The sequence below is a fragment of the Xyrauchen texanus genome, chromosome 1 (assembly GCF_025860055.1).
Source record: "Xyrauchen texanus isolate HMW12.3.18 chromosome 1, RBS_HiC_50CHRs, whole genome shotgun sequence".
Classification (NCBI taxonomy): domain Eukaryota; kingdom Metazoa; phylum Chordata; class Actinopteri; order Cypriniformes; family Catostomidae; genus Xyrauchen; species Xyrauchen texanus.
In genome coordinates, this window is record NC_068276.1 from 30308460 (window position 1) to 30331013 (window position 22554).

Genomic DNA, 22554 nt, shown 5'->3' on the forward strand with positions numbered 1-22554 from the left:
ATACAGTAAACATTCATTTGAACAAAAATGCTGACTTATGTGAAATTTGAAGTCTTCGTTTTAATTACATTTTCCATCTGAATGATCTGACAACTGGATACAGCTCAGTTCAAATTATGTATGCTTTCTATTTAAATCAGCAGGTTGCTTCCAAATATTTACATAACATCTATTTATGTACCACCCAAAAATATACAAGCTATTTTCCCTGAGCTTCACAATGCAATTTCACTTCATAATCTCCACCCGAAACATCAGTGTCAAGATTATATACTGTACACTTGCCATTTCTTAACAAGACTCCAAATACGTAATCTATTGACCAAGTGTGTAATCATGTCTTATTACAATATCATTAAAATATGTGGACTTTCTGTGGGCATAAATATAAAAGTTGGCTGTTACACACATTTAAAATTACCATACAGCTGCTTGTGTTTTCATTCATTTTATTACAGTTAATGGTTACAACTGAGATTATTTGTGAAAATGTCTGCCATTATCAAAGGAAATCAGAAAAAAAAAATATATTTGGTCATTATTTACAAAGAACACAAAACCTCTGAACTATCCACACAAAAGGGAGAAGGGGTTTAGGACTCATTTGACAAGGGCAGACATTCAGCTCTGAACATTAAAAAAAATAAAATAAGTCACATTGAGAGGTTGAACTGTGCATGTCCAAGCAGACATCATGATCTATTCTTCATGCCCAAACAGCACATAACATGGTGGTGGTGGTGATAATGATAAAAACACCAAATAAACGCAATAAAGAAATCAAAGATGCAATAAAAAGTGTGTTAGGAAAGGTTCTTCCTTGAAAACCAGTAGTCAACTTTAAAACAGAGTCAGAGTCAGCCATGCACTTCTAAAAGGTTTTTGGTTGTTTTTTTTTTTCCTTTTCTTTTTTAATATAGAAGAATCAGAATTTAGGCATCAACAGTAAAGAGGGGAGAATTACAAAGAGCATACTGATCTTTTTTCCCAAACAATCAATTTCAACACGGTGTTGTCAGCCATTTGAAGAGCTTTAGGAGAAACTGAAGGGAATCAAACTGAAAGTACAAACCAAAGAAAAACAACAACAACAAATAAGCTAAAAAAAACAAATATTTAAAAGGTGTCCTCGTTTATACTACCCCAACCCCTACCATTTCAATACATCCCCAAACCATCCCAGAGTGACAATATGACAGATATACAGGGGTTAAACGGTCAATCACAATGGGGAGCGCATGTTCAGTCATCATCTTCCTCCCCTTCCTCATCCAGCTCTCTTTTCCTCTTCTGACCCCGCTCCTCATCTGTAAACATAACACAGAAAGTTTGTCACTTCATTAGGGCCCAAGCACTCAAAGTGCGTGAGACCCTATTGTTCTTCTAAGGATTATTATTATTATTCTTTTCATGTTTTTTTTGTACTTTGGGGGGTACTTAACATGCGTGAAAACACATCAGTCTTTGGCCATTAAGGCTGGGCAAAAGTTCACCCATGAGTGCATAAAAGACAGCCTCTGTAGCACTCCCATTTTCACCTACAGGCACCAAAATTGGTACATATATAGTTCTTATCAAGCCGGACAACTTTCATATTATAGTTATAAGCTCTGCCAAACAGAAGTTGCCATTATGATTATTCAGAAATTGCAGTATCTGAACATTTAAATACTCCTCAAAGGAGATTCATGAGACTTCCACCACATTATGCCAAAACACTGTAGATGCCACCACCTGGCAGCAGGAAGTCTGGCTCTTACAACAGACTTTAAAATAGTCCTCTTATATTTACCCATTATGCTTCAAATTACGTCAAATGCCAAATACATGTGTCCACCTTGCATTGTTTTCCGAAAGCCACCAGGTGGTTGCACTGCTTGCAGCTATATTTAATATTATTTCAAGGTTTTCAGTACTTTTGCGGTACTTAACCTGTGTGAAAACCCTTGAAATTTGGTACAAATATCAGAGTCTGCCATGTTTGAATTTCTGAACAATCACACTTTTAAATACTCCATCTAGGGGATTCCTATGACTAGCATTATGCCAAGACACTGTAGATGTTAAATTGAGAAAGGATATTTTGAATGGTGTCACAATACATTCATCAAAAAAACAAAAATGGAAAGCAGGAAGTACTTTATATCTTCTGTGTGCAATGTGTGATTTAGATCAAAATTCAGCTCTATTATTGGCAATGAGGGCCAATCACATTGATGCAGCTATTATGGATCACAGTCATAGCGCCATCAACTGGCAGCAGGAAGTGACTTTAATACCATTTGGGATTTTTGCAGTTTCTGAACTTTTAAATATTCTTCCTATGCGATTCATGAGACTCACCACATTTAGACAACATTATGCAAAGACATTGAAGATGCCAAATTGTGAACAGATTTTGATATATCTAAAGGTGTTGCCATGGCAAGGCATTAAATTAATGGCGAAAAATGGGAAACAGGAAGAGTCTCATATCTTCTGTGTGCAATGTGTGATTTAGATCAAAATTGAGATGTACGTTTAGACTTGGGGGCTAAATCACATTGACTTTAGGTCACGGTCATAGCGCCAGCACCTGGATGCAGGAAGTGTGTGGAATAATATGGAGCAAGCAATTATTTGAATAATGTCAAATGCATGTCCCCCTTACATTGTTTTCCAAAAGTCACAGAGCGGAAATGGACCAGTTGGGATTGGGCTGTCATCGGTGCTTGCAGCTATGTTATTTTGGTTTTCTTTTATTTCCAATAACAATGCTTTCCAGCATTAAATAGTCACTCACAGGTGAACTTAATTATTAGTGGAAACCTTAAAATGCATAAACCATTCACTTACCGATATCTTCCTCATCATCTACCTCTCCATCATTTAACTCCTCTTCTTCCTCTTCCTAAAATGAAGAAAAATGGGTAGAAATTAACACCAGGTATGTGCGTTTGTATAGAAAATGCTTATAATTATTTCCTAGTATTCACCTCTCCACTGAGGTCTTCCTCTTCCTCCTCTTCTCCCTCTTCCTCATCATCCTCCTCTCCTTCCTCTTCATCTCCTGGAGCTGCATCTTCATCATATTCCTCTTCTGCCTCTGTAAACACAATTGGGTCAATAAAAACAGAATTCAAATCAAGATTCAAAACATCAAATGGAGGCTATTGGGAATGAGTTTGCATTTACATGAGGCCAGACTGACATTACAAATCAATGGCACATACCATCTTCGTCATCCTCATCATCCTCATCTAGTCCTTCAACGTAAGCTTCAGTGTCAGAGTCTGGTGCTTCTTTATCCTCTTTGTCATATCCATCAAGATATGTCAACTGAGGGAGCAGCTTGAAAACATTTTCCCTGTAGTCATTCAGGTTTGTCACCTCACAGTTGAACAAGTCTAAACTTTTCAGGCTTTCCAATTTTTTCTGGAAAAAGACAGTTCGTCAAAAAAATTATTCAAGCACGGCCAGATTTACTTAAACAGAAATACATGTAAAATTTGTTATTCAAGATTATTATTACAAGTGTTAAAGTTCACCCAAAAATTAACCCTCATGCCATCCCGGATGTGTATGACTTTCCTTTTGCTGAACACAAAGATTTGTAGAAAATGTTCAGTTCTGTACGTCCTCACAATTTAATTGAATGGTGGCCATTTGTAATCCATATCTTTTAAAGGGATACGATAGGTGTGGGTGAGAAACAGATTAATATTTAAGTCCTTTTTTACTATAAATTCTCCTTCCTGCCCAATGTGCCTGAAAAATTTGAATAAAAAAATGAAAAAGAATGTGAAAGTGGAGATTTAGAGAATTAAAAAGGACTTATATTAATCTGTTTCTCAGTAACACATCATATCGCTTCAGACGTTGCAGATTTTACCACTGGAGACTTTATTATTTTTCATAAAGGCAGTGTGCCTTTATATGCTTCAAAGTTCTGCACACCATTCATGTGCATTGTATGGACCTACAGAGTGGAGATATTCTTTTAAAAATATTTGTGTTCTGCAGAAGAAATAAAGTCATGTGGCATGAGGGTGAGTAAATAATGAGAATTTTCATTTTTGGGCGAACTATCCCTTTAAGTATACTTTATTAACGGTGTGTAATTAGTAATATACATGAACGTAAAAAAAAATTATTTAAATCGCATGTCAATGAGTGTGGCATACCAGGGGTTCGATGGTACTGAGGTCTTTAATTTTGTTGCCACTTAGGTTGAGATGAGTGAGGTTGGGACACTTCTCTGCCAGTACCTCCAGACCCCCTGAGATTCTGTTATCACTAAGCTCGAGCTGCAGAGAACATGATTCAGTGATGCAGTATTAATAAGACTGTGCAAAACTACCAATAATACTTCTAAAATAAGAGAAAAATAATTGGCTATTACCTTTTTGAGTTTGTTAAGCTTCGGCAAATTGGCAACTGATGTTAAGCCTACATTGATTGTGCTTAAAAATTCCAGCTCCTCAAACTCATCAGTGAGGCCTTCGATTTTGCCCTCATTTGACCGACAGTTGTCAAGCACAAGCTCTTTCACCTGGTAAAAGGAACCATTAAATAAAGAAAAGATCAAGACTTTATGATTACAGAACACAACATTTATTACGTTCTCTATGTGTGCAACTTCCAACCACCAGGGGTTCTTAAGGTGGACAAGGTGGTTAAAGTGGCTTTAAATCAGTCACATCCCTGCCAAGCAATAGTATCCACTGTATATTCAGGGATGTAATCTCACGAGGTGAAAATCGCAGTTGTTCCAGATGTAATTTTTTTCTGTGGATTTGTTTGTTGTATTAAAATCTTTTTAACAGTTAAGCTTAAATTAACCCTTTCAAGTATAAAATTATGAAATAATTTTAGCTTGTGAAAGGTGAGTGATTTGCAACCCTTATTGTGTCGCTCAACCAGAACAGTAATATTAGGTCACTATTGGAAACAAACGTGGGAAACTGTTTGTTAGCATGATGTTAGCCAACACAATAACACACAAGTAGGACAATTATAAGAAAGCTCCATTATATGTGCATACGTTAATCAACACGATTATGAGCATAAATACATATGTGGCCAGGACCGTATTGAGTTGAGGTCTACAGTAACATATACAGTAGCATGTTTCAGTCCGTTGTCGCGTTTGCGTGACAAAATCTCACACTTGACTCCCACTCCGTTTACCACACACAACAAAATGGCTGACTCCGCAACAAGCGGCATACAAGACCTTCCTGTGGCAAGGATGTTTTTACTATAGTGTTTGCATGCTCAAACGGCAAACAAAAAAAGCGTAAATGGGCGTTACGCCGCTAAATGCATTACATTGTCTTGGAAGAGCAAAGACACGAGGACGGACCAAAGAATCCACGAGTAGGAGGGGCAGAAACGCGCATGATAATGCAACGGGGTCGCTCTTTAAGTGAAAGTCATCGACTTTCGTGCAATAAAAACGAATTTTTCGGCTTCTTGCAAGCTCGACTCTCAATAGTCAACGGTTCTGGGCCAGACAAAAGGACTGAGGCGGCAGCAGCGCTTCTCCGCTCGATTAAATATCGTGCGTCTTTGTTGCTGGATAAAATGGCGGCGTGTCCTAGATCTTAAAACTAGAGCAGCACAGCTTCAAGTTGCGTCGCGCTCGCACAAGCGCCCAGTGCATGTCAATAACAAGCCGAGCCACACGACAGAAAAGCACTTTATCCCGCCAGTGGAAGCGCGAGGAAGGACGTAGTTGCACGGTTATGACATTTTAATTACGAGTTATATACGTTAAGGTATATGTAAAGGAGCAAGTACATGGACTTTGATAATGTTGCACTGAATTCATCTGAATTCATGTAACATACTTACACTTGTGGGAATTTGGATATACATTAAAAAAAAAAAAAAAAACACCATCAGCTGATTTTGTATTTGCATTCTGGTAATGTTGTCATATAACGCCGTTTTAAATAGGATTGGGCACCTTTACGCAACTAGATATGCCGTGACACCATTGCTTTCTACTCCGCGATTGAACAGCAAATGCGCGAATTTTAATCAAAGATGTGAATATTAACTTCACAAAATGCCAAGGTAAGACTCCGATTAAGTATATACGCAAATTGCCTTGAGAAATGTAAATGCTTTCGATGTACGTCCAAAAAGCCTGGACAGATGCCTCGAAATTCAGTTGGCTGGTCAGGTTATTATAAGCTATCTGTCAAATCGTCTGGACAGCATTTCGCAAATGTTGTCCCACAACAAGTTACTGAACTGGCCAATGACCCCTGGGACTGATAAATGTGATTGCTGAATTGAAAATGGGTGTAAGAAAGCGTGAGAGAAGCATGAACTGACTGGAGGCTACTTTTGCAGCTCTGTGGATGCAAAGGAAAAGGGCGCGTTCAGGGGCTACAAAGTTACAAATATGGCTACTCTCGCCGCTTCCCTTGTTTATACACTCAATGCATGGAGGCTCGTACAGTTTCATCAATCAAACGATCTATCGAAAGTTGAAGAGGATCAGTAGAACTATTGCGGTACACCGATATAGCAATATTAAAGGGTCTAGGCTTGTAAGTAAGTCGCCGCAAACTTTTCATTCAAGACATCATCAACTCACGTGCACATCTACCGCTGTCCATCCACGCAGCACAACTAACCAAGTTTTAATATAACGCTATCACTCGGGTGATAATAAAGATACTTACGTCTGATGGCGTTCGGTTCCGCAACTCCAAGTGAATTCTCTTTTTCATATCCATTTTGCTGGCCTCTAAATGAGAGATTTAAACCAAAGAGCGCAGTTAGACTTGGAGTCTTTGCTGCACATTCAGCTATAGCCTCTTAAACTAGCTGTTGCGAGTCTCACAAACTTGATGCCTCAGTGGGTGGGAGTTGGGTGTGGGATTGTCGTCACCGGCGACCAATTACAGAGGCGGAATGAAATGTGAAAACATACAACCAGCGCTGCGACCAATCAGAGATCGATTAGAAACTGGGTGGGGCTACAGGAACGGTTAGGTTGATCCAGCGAATCTGTTTTAGGGTGACATCTATGCGATAAAATCAACCGAACTGTCGAAGGCGCCAGATACCATAAAAAGGGTATAGTTCGTATTGTTTTCAGTGGTTCATCTAGACTTAGACTTATAGTAATGCAAATAAAAGTATTTCAAAACAGTTTAAAATTAACCGACATGCTGGTTAGAACAATATGCAACAGTCACGTGACGACAGCTGTAAACACTAAACCTTTAGTGCAACCTATTGCCTTCTGTCTTTACAAGTAAATAGTTTCTTAGCGGGTAATACAGTCACTTTGGACTGAAAACACGACCCCTCCCCCTTCAGAGGGCCGACCCAAGAGGGAAAGCACGGTGGCTACCACAGACCAAAATCTTTATTATTTTTCTTCTAGTTTTCACTGAATGAACACATGTTCTGGGTATGGATAACACGCCTCATGTAACAACAAGGGGATTTTCAACTGTTGAAACGTTACTGATCAGCGCACTAGGTTGATTTGTTAAATCCTTATAATTTAAATGGAATTATGTAAATAATACTGTGTTTGATAAATATTATGAAGCATGATATTTTGACGAAGACGAATAGCCGATTACGTGGGGTGGGGGATGAACTAAACACAACCTTGTGAGATATATATATATATATATATATATATATATATATATATATATATATATATATATATATATATATATATAAAATGCTCAAGTGGTAATATGAACATATTGACTATATAAAAATACTTGATAGTGCTGCACGGGCCCTTCGTTACGGTTACCAGTACACACTGGTCTTATTAAAAACAAGTTTGTCCCATGCGTTTGACAGCCACATCGCTCACTCCAACCACGGGCCCACGCTTTTTCCTACAGTTCAAACCAGCCAATCACATTTCAGGGGGATCATTCACTTCCGCTTTGACTATTGTTGGTGTCGAGGTGGGGGGAAAACAAGGTCACCTGACTGCGCTTGGCGCCATCTTGATTTGCAAAACGCAACACATTAAAATTATTATTATGCCATTTATTGACTCATAAAGCGAACAAAAAGCAATAGACTTTACCTATATTTGATGCCATGCCTTTGTGTCGCTCCGCTAGCCCTTAGAAAAAGCAACTGCTTGGCGCATGATTGTTTTCACAAGTGCACCGGCTGGCTTGTTTGTTGAGAGAGCACATTTCACGGGCGACTCTGTCGTTTTATAACGTTATTTCGAAATCACTTTATACCAGGACATTTTGCCCTTGAAGAAAACAGGAAAAAAAAATCTTCTTCTCTCGATCTGGCCATTTACTCCAACCCGCGCAAGCAGGCTATTCTCAAGCCCTTTTGATTGTACTTGCGCATTAGTTGAGACCATTTTTCCTCTGGGTGTGTCTCACTCGTTGTCTGAACGCCCTTGCTAGCAGTACTGCATCAACTGTGTGTGTGTGGATTGCATTGCTGAGTGCGTGCACGGTGTGCGCAGAGCCAAATCGCATTCGCACGGTTTATAGCACACAGTCTTTTTTTCACGCAGATGGACAGCTTTCTGCGTGAACGGCGAGGAACGTCATCAAGACGAAACGAACAAATTAGTGAACTTGCACGAACATCAAACTCGCATTCATTGTGCGGTAGACTATCATTCTGTGAATGGCATTGAAGTAAATGTTACACTTTTTATGTGACACTCATTATTCGTGTTTGATATTTGTATGAAACTGATTTCGCAAACAGACAGGGCAGATGGAGCCAGATGGACTGAGGAACATCGTTTCCATCTGCTAAAACGCTGAAAGTGATGCAAAGGAACAGCTCATGACGTGCCACCACTAACAACCTGCTAACAAAGTGCTTTATGGCTACATGCTATCTTTTTCAATTCTGCTTGCATTACCCCACTTCATCAGAAAGCTCATTTTGTGAGACCATTGATTCTTAAGTAATGGGACTACAAAGGCTACAAAACTTGAATTTTGTATTTGTATTTATTTTGCATTAAAGTAATAGTTCACCCAAAATGAAAATAATAATCAATGTATTCACCCTCATGCCATCCCAGATGTCTACGACTTTCTTTGCAGAAGAAAGTCATACACACAACACATTTTAAGTGTTCAGTGTTAATGCAGAACACAAATTAAGATTTTGACCAAAACCTTGAAGCTCCAAAAAGCACATAAATGCATCTTAAAATGAATCCATATGGCTTGAGTGGTTTAAGATCTTCAGAAGTGATCTAATCGGTTTTGGATGAGAACAGACCAAAATGTAACTCCTTTTTCACGGTACATCTTGCCATTGCTGTTTCTTTGCACAATCATGATTTCAAGCTCAATTACACTTCCTAGTGCTTGACACTAGATGGCGCTAGGATGTGTAACCGAACTTGAAATCATGATCATCAAGGAGAAGATTTATAGTGAAAAAAGAAAGTTATATTTTGGTCTGTTCACACCCAACATTGATTGGATCACTTTAGGATTAGCCTACTTTATGCGGCCTCTATGCGCTTTTTGGAGCTTCAAAGTTCTGGCCACATTCACTTGTGTAACGACTTGCAAGACCCACAGACCGGAGATATTCTTCTAAAAATCTTTGTGTTTAGCAGTGTAAAGATATAAAGATATTAATAAAGATAATAAAGTCATACTGGGATGGTATGAGGGTGAGTAAATGATGTGTGAATTAAAATGTTTTTGTGAACTTCCTTTAATCTGTAAAACATGTTCTGAGGTATTCACATGCAGTACTGGCATAAAGAGGATTTCTTCAAAAATAGTGCGATAATTAGTTTTCATTTTTCAATTAACATCATACAAAGACCAGTAAACATAAAAAAAAGCTAAATCAATATTTGGTGTGGCCAACTTTGCCTTCAAAACAGCACCAATTCTCCTAGGTACACCTGTACACAGTTTTTCTTGGTTGTTGGCAGATAGGATGTTTCAAACTTCATCACAGTTCTTCTATCTGTTTAGGCTGTCTCAATTGCTTCTGTCTCTTCCTGTAATCTCAGACTGACTCGATGTTCAGTGGGGGGCTTTGTGGGGCCAAGCCATCTGTTGCAGAGCACCCTGTTCTTCTATTCTATTTGCAGAAGGAAAAATGTCTAAAATGTATATTTACACACTACAGCTAAAGATATAAATAACCATCTTAAGACAAATGTTTTTGATAAACATACAATGTGCTAAAGACCAAGTCCAAAGAATTTTGCACAGTACTGTACTTTTGGGTGCAACCTCCTGCTTCTATTTTTACTCCCTTGCCCATCACAAAATATTGGTCAACTATTATTGATCAGATACAAAATATTCTGTCAAGTAGGTATTATAAATATTAATGAATCTCCTTTTCACTGACTGAATTAGCAATTTTTTCCCATAAAATAATATTGGCCAACTAATATTGGTCTAATAGAAAGAAATTAGCCAAATATTTATTAGAACAATTTACAAATCTACTATTCACTTGAATAAATAAGTTAAGACCAGAGGATGGCCTCTCACTGATTGTCAGCTCCATCTATTAAACATATATCACTGTCAGAAAATCTTAACTGTGTTGACAAAATAACCATATTTGTCATATCTCACATGCTAAATGCAGAAACATTTTGTTTGATTATTTATCTGTGTGTGTGTGTGTGTGTGTGTGTGTGTGTTCTTAGCTACTAATATGACCAACTTAAAATAAGTGCAATTATTAAATAAACAAACCTCACTTATAGTACTTCAATCATTTTGACTGTGTTAGCAATGTGGGGTTGGCAACAATCTTGTCAAATATTTAATCTTTATACTTCCTGTAGAGAAGACTGAAACAGTGTCACAGCAAGCAGTTGGTGAAGAGAATGCTCTAGATCTGCAAAACTGGAATAGGACTACCTGTGAAACATTTAGCCTTTTTAGTTGTTGCATGGAGAACATCCTGTTTTGTTCTCTCTTCGTACTGGAGGTTTCATGACGGGTTTGGAGATACAGACTTTCAGAATCTTGAATTGCTTAACAATGTTTCTCAGTATCAAGCTGTGCTAAAGAAAGATAAAAAAAATAATAATAATTATTAGAGTTTTTAGGTTGTGTAACTATCTCTGTAATAGCGTGTCAAAACATTGTACTCTGCTGTAAAACCACTAGATGACAGTATTTAATAGGCTGAATAGCTTATTAGAAAGGGCCTAAGGTAAAAACCAATGTGACTGCTACAGACTTTGTTACAAAAGTGTTATTCCGTTAGAGATTGTGATATATAGACAAAGAGTGGTGATAGGATTTTCACATGCAATATAATAACTTTTACTCACGGACTATTTTGTTACTTATAGGCCTAATTATGATTTATCACTCCACCAGCAGCTTAATTTATATTAATACATAATTACATAATCTATGTTTCTTTACATACAGTAACTTTTTACTCAGTGTCTTATAATAAATAATAAATAACCTCTAACATGTTCAGACCATAATCAGGCCTATTTTGAGGATTACTCTAAAAAGCATTATATAGTGGAAGCAAATGGAGCACATCCTTTCAGTGACAGGATTGGACTGTATATAATCTATCATAATTTATTAACTTTATAGTTGACCATGTTCCATAAAATAAAAATATATATAATAAAACGTCTTACAGCAAGCATATGGTGTATTGCTGCCATCTAGTGGTTTGCATTCAAACATGCAGGCATGAAGAAAGCCACAACTGATGTATGGATATGGATATAGATATATGAATGTTAATATATATCAATGTCAACAGTCCAATGGGATTTTTTTTCTCATTTGGTGAAAAAAATAGAAAAGAAAAAAGGAAAGGAAAATAAATTGGCAAATGAATAAAAAAGCAATAGCCAAATATACCTTTTTAAAATGCAATGTAAATGGTGCTTTTAAAGAGCATTAAAATGTACATTTAAAAGACTCAATAATTTCTCATTTATTGCTACATTTAATTAAATTTTAAACATGAAATAAATATGATTTCTTAATGCACAATTTTATTGTTATATATATATATATATATATATATATATGTATTAAATGAACACATTTAAATATGTCTTTTTATTTGTCCATTTATAACACTTATTCAAGTTTTTATTTTCAAATTAATAGATTGATAATTTATTCATTCATTCTTTTTTAATTGGCACTCCTGGGCATCAGCTGGTATGGATTGAAAAATGGTAAAAGAAAAGGAAAAGTCAAACAATAAAGAAAAGCAATTGAAAAATGCTTTTTAACATGCAATTTAAAGGTGCATTTAAAAATTACTGTTTTATTGCTAAATATTAGTACATTATAAAGCATGAATTAAATGAACACATTTTAATGTATTCAGGGTCAGATTATCAGGAATTTTGATGCAGCAGTATTAGTTGTTACTGTAATTATTAGAATGAATGTCTTGCTATATATTAAAAGCATAATATGACAGTGTAAAATTAGCTAATTAGAATAATTACAAACACTGTCCACACAGGGTCCTAGACTTTTAATCTCTTAAACACTAAAATCAGTGGATAATAGTATTTTATACAAAATAATTTTCACTAATGGTCTCAGACTTTTGGACTCTGCTAATCACCCCCACTCTTTTGGGATTTCATAGAAGAAATTATTTCTTACAACATCAAGACAGAGTAATGGCCAAAAATGGGTGCCTTATGAGGACGTGTTTGTCAGTGAAAATAAAACTACATTCATTATTAATGTTAAATTGACTTACGATCCGATCTAAGGATGAAGATTGTAATTTGATAGCCACTTGGAGGGAATGCATATCCTGGTCTATGAAAGCATCCTAAGATATGTGGCTTAAGCAAATTATGCTGACTAATAATAGTAACAAACATGCCTAAGACAATTTCATGCCTTACAATGCCCATGATTCAGATCTCAGGAATCGTTATGACATATAGATGGAAAGATAGCTCCCTGTTGCATTAAGGTTAAGGTTAGCGTTTCTTAATTTTTTTTTCAGAAGTACTCATCTACAGATTATTAATTACTCCTCTAAAACTGTAACTCCACAGATTACTAATTAATTCATGGACAAAATCACATTAATTTTAATCATTGGTTGTTCTGCCTGTGTTAAGAATCGCAGGAACATTCTTCAGAAATGTTGTGTTCGACTGATGAATAACACCATACGTGTTGAGGCTGAGTAAATAATGACATTTAAACTTTTGCACTCAAATGCAGTAATGATTCGGAGCATTTGACATGTTTCACTCACATGGATGACATGAGCACACCCACTTTCAAATTTTTTTGTGTGATGGCAGTCTTGAGCACACATAACAAGATACAGTGAGCTTGATTTATTGTGTTTTAATCTTGCATAAAAACTGTCATACTTGTTTGAAACAGCATGAAGGTGAGTGAATGATAACATTTTAGGGTAAACTATCCCCTTAGCAAGCATGGTCATTCAGCTGGTGCCATGCAGACTGGAGGAGAGAGCTGTGACCACTTTCCATGACTGCCCTGTCTGTCTAATAATCTTAGAAGATTTACACTGCAGCTATTTCACTCAGATCTCTTGCACATAACTTTGTAGAATTCCCTAGAGTCCATGTCTGCAAACACAATTTTGGTGTTTTATATTAGATCTAATTCCTTTCTGTGTATACTGATCCCCAAAAGTGCTGTCTCTCCATGTACAGTGTACTATATTCAGTCAACATCAAGTACTGCTGTCTTATTGTGCATTATTTCTTAGGACACCTTAATCTTTCATCTTATTTTATTTATAATGGTTCAGAAGAGCTTAGTGCTACTGTATCTATCTAACCCGATCAGATCTCCAGTATCTTTTCATTTGTGTTAGTCTTTCATTATATCCTCAGACCTGTTCTGACAATGTCTAATTACAGGTTTCCAATAATAATAAGCTCCAAATTCCTTTTTCTCTCCTTCTCTTGATCCATATATCTATGTTTATGACTCTCTCTCTCTCTCTCTCTCTCTCTCTCTCTCTCTCTCTCTCTCTCTCTCAGCCTGTAGCTAATCACATTTTAGCAGAGCAGTGGGTTTGTAATTATATATTTACAATACGCAGTACTGAATCTCTGGTGCCAAGAGGAGATGAACCAGACATTGGGCTCTGTAAATGGAGATCTGCTAGACATGGGATATAAAGGACAGCTCATGCTACTCAGTTATCAAATCATACATTTGATGGACTGTTCGTTATTGAAGGAGCACCTTTTAAAATCTAGCAATCAAAATTTAAACCAGGGGAGCCTTGTTAAGAGGATAACTTTTTGAAGGACGTAACAGTGAATTATAAAAAATAAAGGAAAAGGTGATTTCACTTGCCAAGACTACAAACCATCCCATACTGTAATTAATCAGCACACTGTCTTCTGCAAGTGTATTAAAGTTTCTCCCTGCAGAAATTCACAAATAATTTTTCTCCTAAGTTTACAACCTGGCTTTTCTCCAGTTGCTCCCTTGTCCTCTATAGACCTACATCACAACCATGAAATCGTGATTCACGATTTATGACAAAGCTAATAGATTTGGTTAAGGTGGCAGTCACAGTGTCCTTGAGCACATCACTGCTAAAAAGACCAGCAAAGATAGTTGACAGCACACAGTATTGTATATTTTATGCTGGTCCTCCCTAGCATGGGATCCTGGTGTCCTTATACCAGCCTTCTGAACTAGCTTAACCAGTAAGACTTACTTAGTGAACCAGTATCACCAGAAAGATCATGGTGCTCTACCAGCTTCACCAGCTAAGTTTTGGTGGTGATAAACCAGCCCCAAACCAGCACTAAACAGTATAAACAAACCAGGACCAGCATGAACATTCATGTTGGTCTAAGCTGGTCTTTTCAGCAGCGTTAAATTAAAGTATTATATAATTCCTGACACATTTTGTTGATAAGCCTCACACGTTTGTTTAAAGGGGTCATTAAATGCTATTTTTCTGAAACTTCCATGTGGTCCACTGATAATGTCAGTAAATGTTTTTGCACAATAGTCATAGTTTAATAATAAATGATAATTTTCCACCCTGTCTCTGGCCCTCTGTCTCAAGCACTCAGTTTTGGACACAGCATCTCCTTTAAACTTCAATGTAAATGATCACTGTTCTGATTGGCTAACATCGTGCAGCCACTTAAATTCAGCCATATTTGAAACTCAATCAGAAGAGAATAAACAAGCTCTCCACAACATTATAAAAATGTATTTCAGCGTTTAAACATAACGCACATCCAACACATTGCATCTGAATATATTAAACTGTTCACTCATGCACATCAGCACCATAAGTATTAACCAGTCATGACTTATGAAACATTAATTAATTAAACTGTTGACTCATGATTTTGCAGTCAAGTCCAAGTGTTGTTTTCAATAACAGTGTCATGTTTCAATAACAGTGAAACATGACACTCACACATACTGTAGGTGCACAGAGGCGCAGATCACTAGAAACACATCCAAACGGTCACAGACATCCAGCTAGTGCTTATTTACATACACCAACAATTAAAAATATTGCAGATGGGCACAAGAACAGCAAGCAGAGCAGCTGAACGAAACTGAATGGCATCTCAGTTTCTGAATTGTAACTTGACACCACGTCTTTTAAAAGTTGTGTGATAAACATGACAACGGTCAAAGATGTCTGTGTAGTGCATGTTATATGCACAAAAAACTTCAAAGTAGTTCAGATAGGTCCCATTTGATTCAGAAATATTACTAACACTAGGCCTGTCTCTCTCCCTCTCTGTTTATGATACGAACTGAGTGCCGGTGGGCGGGGCCAAGAGTGTGATGATGCATGTTGTGGGGCATGTAAATACCTGATGTTTCAAACAGGTGGGAACTATAAATGCCCTTTTTAGACTGGGAAGGGTACTGAGTTCTGAAATTGACAGTATGTTTTTATAGAACAGCTAACTCTTGTTACACATTTAACATTTAAATTGATCATTTCATGACACCTTTAAATAGGAAGTAAGGAAAAGTTATGATTTATTCAACAGCACAATCTCTATGGTTGACTATGATTCTAATTGTCAGTGTGGTTTATTTGCAATATGCCTTTTAAACTCATACATTGAGCAATAACTCACTTTTGCTTGTACAGAAAGAAATAACAAACCACAACAGTGATAGATGTGACAGTGACAGGTGGTGATATAAGTTTTCATTTACTGAAGTTTTATCCATGTGAAAAAGACTCATCTCAAATACTTATGTTACTAGTTTGTTCATTGATATTATGGAGCTCTCCATATGTTTTCACCTCTGTATGTTTTTATAAAAAAAATAAATGTAATAAAAAAGACACCAGGTGGACAATTGGACCTAAAATAATAATTCCTACCATTAACTTATGATAAATAATATTGTGCATCCACAAATTGTTAAATGGATAGTTCTTTGGGTTAGAGACACACATAGATGTTTATGCCATCCAGCGTAGAGGTTCTGTAACACTTTTGAGATACACTAGAGTGCATTTGCATGTTGTACATGAGCCAAGTGTGTTTGACACTCATTTCACTGTACTAGAAATAAAAAAGAGACAGTCTTTGGGACTTATAGAGAAAAATGAAGCAGAGCTGGATATAGATGGATTTGTGATAATAGATGGATTTGTGAAAAGAGTTGGTATGTGAGCTTGTGATGAGAGAGAAAGAATGTAGAATATATAGACAGCCTCCCCTATGCTCTCTTTATCTCTCTCTCTCTCTTACTCCTCATGGATTAATGTACACCCAGGAGAGGAATGTACATATGCTTAACATGCAGCAGATATAAACAACCACATTCACATTAGGGTGGGGTGGGGAGCAAAAAAGGATCTACAAAATCTTGGATGCATTTATCTGGAGAATGGCATTTATCAGTGAAGCAAATGGCCATTAGGTGGTACATTATGCTATAAGATTGAATTTGTATAAGCAGCCACTAAATGCCTTTCTTCAATAACACCAATTAATGGATTTAATGACAAAAAGTACCATTAATGGGGGTAATGCAATAAAAGAAACACATGTTATAAAATCAGATAACTTTTTTGAATAATGAGTAAAGTAACACAATATTATTTTAGACCATAATACCGGAGTTAGTTTTTTAAATAAAGTAACGCATTGCTTTTGTACACCTCTACCTGTATTGCAAGAAATCAGGAGTAAAAGTGTGCAAACTTCAGGGAGGAGACGTAGTGCATGATTGGAATTGAAGTTCTATTGAGTGTGAGGCCAGAGACTATTTAGCAGAAAAAACAAGTCACTTCTTTTTAAATGAATGGTAGAAATTGGAATGCCCAACCAAGAAGACTCTAGCACCCAACAGTCAATGGATATAGAAAGGAAGTCCCACCTTGCAGGTAAAAGTGCCAATCACCTTTTAGATACAGACATCGCCTGTCAACTTGCTAACGCGCTTATGCATTTCCTGTTTTAGAATAATATGAGGTCACTGACTCTGGATCAGTGGCTCTGAGCAATGTTCTACATCGATTGTGTATGCAGAGAAAATGTCTTAGTGTCTTAAAAGATTCTACATTTTTGTAGAAGTAGTTTGATTCATGAAAAAAAACTGTTTTTATGACATTTTGGTAACATTAAAATGATGCGTGCACTGACATGACTTAAGTGAAAAATATTCATTTATTCATCTGACTTATTCCTTATACATGTTAGGCTGGCATTCCCCACTGAATTTGATCCTGACTTCTGAAAAACATCTCAAGTTGACTCTGGCATTGTCGATGGGCACAGCATATGATTCAGGTTCAAGTGTTGGACTTTGCTGCTTTAGGTAAGAAAGTGTTTATTCTTCATTATTCATATCCTCTAGTTGGTGATGTCCTGGATGCCCTGCCACATGCGCCGTGTGTCGCCGCTGTCCTGGAAGTGACTGTGGATTCTCTGGGCGTGTGCATGCTTTGCCTCTCTGATGGCCCGGGACAGTTTGGCCCTCGCTGTTCTTAGGGCAGCCTTGTCGCCTGCTCTGAAGGCGGAGTCTCGGGTCCTCAGCAGCGCACGCACCTCCGCAGTCATCCACGGCTTCTGGTTGGAGCGTGTGGTGATGGTCTTGGAGAAGGTGACATCATCAATGCACTTGCTGATGTAGCTTGTCACTGATGCTGTGTATTCCTCCAAGTTGGTAGAGTCGCCATATGTTGCAGCCTCCCTGAACATGTGCCAGTCAGTACACTCAAAACGGTATGCTGAAATTAGCATAACAGAGATGTGGTCTGAGTAGCCGAGGTGGGGGCGAGGCTCCGCCCGGTATGCACCTGGGATGTTTGTGTAAACAATATCAAGCGTGTTCGCCCCTCTCGTTGCAAAGTCCACATACTGATGGAATTTAGGGAGCACTGTCTTGAGATTTGCATGGTTGAAATCTCCGGCGACAATAAACAGTCCAACAAACAGCGTTCTGCATTTCGCTCATAGCCCCATACAGTTAACAGAGCGCTTTCCTGGGGGAAATGTAAACTCTGGTTATAACAGTGGTGAATTCCCGTGGTAAATAAAAAGTTCTGCATCTAACAGTCACAAGCTCCACCAGCGATGAGCAGTAACTAGAGACTAGCATAGCACATTCCATGTTGATGTAAACACACAAGCCACCACAGCGAGTCTTACCACACAGAGCTGCATTTCTGTCGGCACGAAACAAGTCAAGCCCATCTAGCTGAATGGCGGCATCCAGAACTCTGTCGCTGAGCCACGTTTCTGTGAAAACAAAGACGCAGCAGTCTCTAAGCTCACACTGCGTAGTCTGCTGGAGTCGGATGTAGTCCAGTTTATTGTCCAGGGAGCAAACATTTGAGAGCAGGATAGACGGGAGAGCCGGCCGGCTAGGATTTGTTTTTAGCCTAGTATGGACCCCCGCCCTCTTGCCACACTTTCTCTTCCTCGCACACCGCTGGAGTGCGGTGTGCACCAAGGACTGGAGGCCTGGTCTCCGCAGCAAGCCAAGTTCGCGTAGAAACTCCTGCAGATCATCATGCAGTTTGGTGTCTTATATTTTAACAGTGTCTGGCGATGGTAGACATGAACACGGGTTGCTCCGATGTCCATATGCTGTAAAAAGTGACAAAAATAGCACCATTTTGGATTCGGAGATCCGCTGCGTGCTACCGCGCCACCATCTTGGATCAACAATCAAAAGTAACACAAAAGTAAAGTAACATTTTACTTTACATAAAAATACTTTTTAATTAATTAAGTTACTTTAAGGAGTAATGCAATATTCTAATGAGTTACTTTTAAAAGTAATGTTACCAACACTGAAGAGAACAGTGCAATGAGTGCCTGCTCTATTGTCGCTGATGTCAAATTTGTCAGTCTTATATAAGTATATGTGACAGGTTGCCTAAATTTCATCAAGCATGTGTTGAGCAATGGCCCACAACTGTTTTACCTGCTCACTTTCCTTTGGTAACTAACACTGGATGAGAGACTCCAAATGCCAATGAGCCATTACTGATGAATGTTTGTAGTTAGGTTCATGCTTATGTTTTCTTATGCTTGCAGACATCATAGTGTGTGTGGATGTGTTTGTCCATCTTTATGTTCTTCTCAATGACAAATTAGAATAAGGTGACATTCTTTTCCATTATTCCATCTACTCAGTTTGCCAGTTGTCAACTAGTGTCACTTTGGACACCCCATGTTGGAAAGGTCTCAGAAATTGTGTTACAGAAATAACCAATTAAATAGAAGAAGAGAAAAGTAAAAGAAAGAAAACGATAGCGTAGTAAATATTTAAAAAGGGAGTGCTGCTCTCTGGCTGGGAGATGCGACACATTGAAGTACATTAATAAACACAGTAAGCAATCCACATGAATCTTTTATATGCTTGGAGGAACAACAATAAAAGACAACAAAGGATTGCAACAAACACACACATCAACCCTGAAATCAATCGGCCGTCAGCCCCCCTCACTCTAGCTGCAGACCAGCAGACTGCAGATTGTACTATGCAAGAACAGCGTATATGCAGAGCCACAAATGCATTATGAAATAAAATAATTTGAAAGCGTCAAGTTCGGCACTTTGTGTGAACCACACTAATAGTAAAATATGTGCTAAAAAGTAGAACAATAAAAAGGAACTATTTAAAATGATTGACAGCCCTTATTATAATATTTAAAATACATTATTTAAATAGCGTGGCACATATACTTTACTATTTCATTTTAACTTATTTTCAAACATGAAAAATATGTTAGTGCATAAAATCCAGACTGATCTCATGGGAAAATTGCCGAAAGCAGGTTTATTGTTTTGTCTGCTATAACTTGTCTATGCTTTCCGAATTTTGAAACTTTTTTAAGCTGGAACTATACAATCGTGCGAGTGGGATGTGATGTCAGAGCATCCGTGTGGGTAATTTTCAGGTCTGAACACACATGGCATGGAGGTGCTTATCCAGAATTCTGCTCATTGGGTCCGAATTTGGATAGAAAATAAAAATCTGAACAAACAAGGTGATTTTCTGTGTTATCTATGGAATAATTGCCCTAAATGTTATTGTCTGAGTATGAAAGTGATCTATATATCTCTGAAACAGAAATGTTACAGATAATATTTAAAATGAACTTCTAAAGGTGCATTCAGTTACACATTAACAAATGAATTGTGTTTATGTAAAGAGTGATCTGAATAGTGTACACTCACATGAGATGAAGACTGTATTAATAATAGTTTTCTATTAAAAGTGTTTTTATTATAAAAGGTGTGGGTCACCCCCTTCAATGTGTTTCACCATATTGAAATGACATGGTCCGCTGTGTTTCACTAAATGTTGAAGAAGACAATCCTCACACTCATTGGCTGCCGCCTATGTAGATACGCTTGGCTAAGCTAAGCGCAGAGTTGTTTGGTGATGTGAAGAGTGAAAAGAACACAATGGAAGATACTTATTGTTGTGCTTTAGCAGCAGAGACAACAGGAAATTCAGTAGCTGTACAACTGAAGAAGCGAAAAAGGTCAGAAACAAGAAGACAGAAAGTCCGGCAAAGGCAAAAAATTACAGTAAACATCGGCACAGCATACATAAGGTGGAAAGATTTGATGACGGAGAAAAACATGAGTAGTGATGCCGATGTTGCTTCTCTTTTGTTGGACATGTAAGGAATTATTTAATGTTTAGTCCACTCTCTAAAATAGTATCTGAGGAATTTATTGAATACTCATACAAGTTTCCATCAAACTTTTTAAAATTACATGTGTAGTCAACATGTGTTATTAATGGACAGTCTTCAGCTGTGTTTCCAAACGTAACCGGTTATCACAGCTATAGTAAGGGGGGGCCCCATCTACCTCCACCTCTATGAAAAAGCATACGTCTTCATTCGTTTATTAGCTTGGCACTGTCATTGTTGTGGATTTTGAGTAAACCATGACGTTGGTTTGCTTGGAATCAAAACGAGTTCTTCAATTCCTGTATTCATGGACATGATACATTTTATCATCAAAAACAATTCTAATCTTTCCTTTACCATAACATTCTGTATTGCTAAATAATTGAGGGTTATTTAACGCTAAGCAGTTATATAATAAAGGTAATAACTGTCTTAGAAATAAAGTGAAACATATACAGTCTCCAAAGTTTATCGATATGATGGAAAATAATCATTTGTCTTTAACTGTAGAAGTCCACTTCAATTCTGACATTTGTTTTTAGGTAAAGCAGTTATATTATAGTAGAAATAAATAACTTTAGAAATTACCTCAAACTCTGACATTTTCCAGATGCAAATGGTATTCCAAAGCTGGCAGGGGCAGCAGAGACGATCATGCGGATCCCCTTCCATAGACGGCAGCACTTAAAGTACATGAAGCAGAGCAATGCTAACACTAGATAGAGAACTACTGAATGCCCCTTTAAGGCAACATCAACACTAATCTGTTTTAATTTGAGAACTGTTTATTTCAGTTTCCTTATGTCTTTTTCCAATGTATGCATTAATGAATAACGTTTTTGAAATACTCCATTGTCAGTGAAGGAATACGCAGTTTCCGCAACTTTTCAAATGAAAAAATATGAATGTGAATGTAGCCTATAATGCTGCGTTCTCGTTGTGTCTGAATCACTGTTATTATGCGATGGCAACTTGGAGATTCTACTCAGAACTGTTCATGTCTGAAAATTATTTGTTACTATGGCAACACTCATAACGTTCCGCTATCTGTCACCTACCCATCTTTCCGCTGGTCTCATCCTCTTTTCCCTCCCCTAACTAATTCTCCTCGCTTGATGTCAGTAATGCTACTAACACTCTATGCTCTACTTTAAATGTCCCCTCTCCTCAGGCCAGCTCAAGCTACTGCCACCAATCACTGGATATCTGATGTTCTGTGTGAACATCAGTCCAAACTGAGGGCTGCTGAGAGAACATGGCGCATATCAAAAGACCCAACTGACCAGAATAGTATCATTCTCTACTCTTGTCTTCACTGCTAAAACATCATACTATCAAAACAAAATCAACAGCACTTCTGATATTCACATGCTCTTCGAAACATCTTTCCTCTGCCCTTCTCTTCCCCCTACATCCATCCTCTCTAAC

At 37.5% G+C, this 22554-nt stretch overlaps 1 protein-coding gene across 1 annotated transcript; it reads right to left on the minus strand.

Annotated features, from left to right (window-relative positions):
• Positions 1-458: 458 nt before the first annotated feature.
• LOC127634475 (acidic leucine-rich nuclear phosphoprotein 32 family member A-like) lies at positions 459-8389 on the minus strand. Its single transcript, XM_052114098.1, has 8 exons — positions 8063-8389; positions 6678-6742; positions 4382-4531; positions 4164-4286; positions 3213-3414; positions 2976-3085; positions 2836-2890; positions 459-1307 (listed from the first exon to the last, which is right to left on the minus strand). The coding sequence occupies exons 1-8, from the start codon at positions 8076-8078 to the stop codon at positions 1243-1245; spliced, it is 786 nt and encodes a 261-aa protein (XP_051970058.1). The 5' UTR covers positions 8079-8389; the 3' UTR covers positions 459-1242.
• Between the last annotated feature and the right edge of the window lie 14165 nt (positions 8390-22554).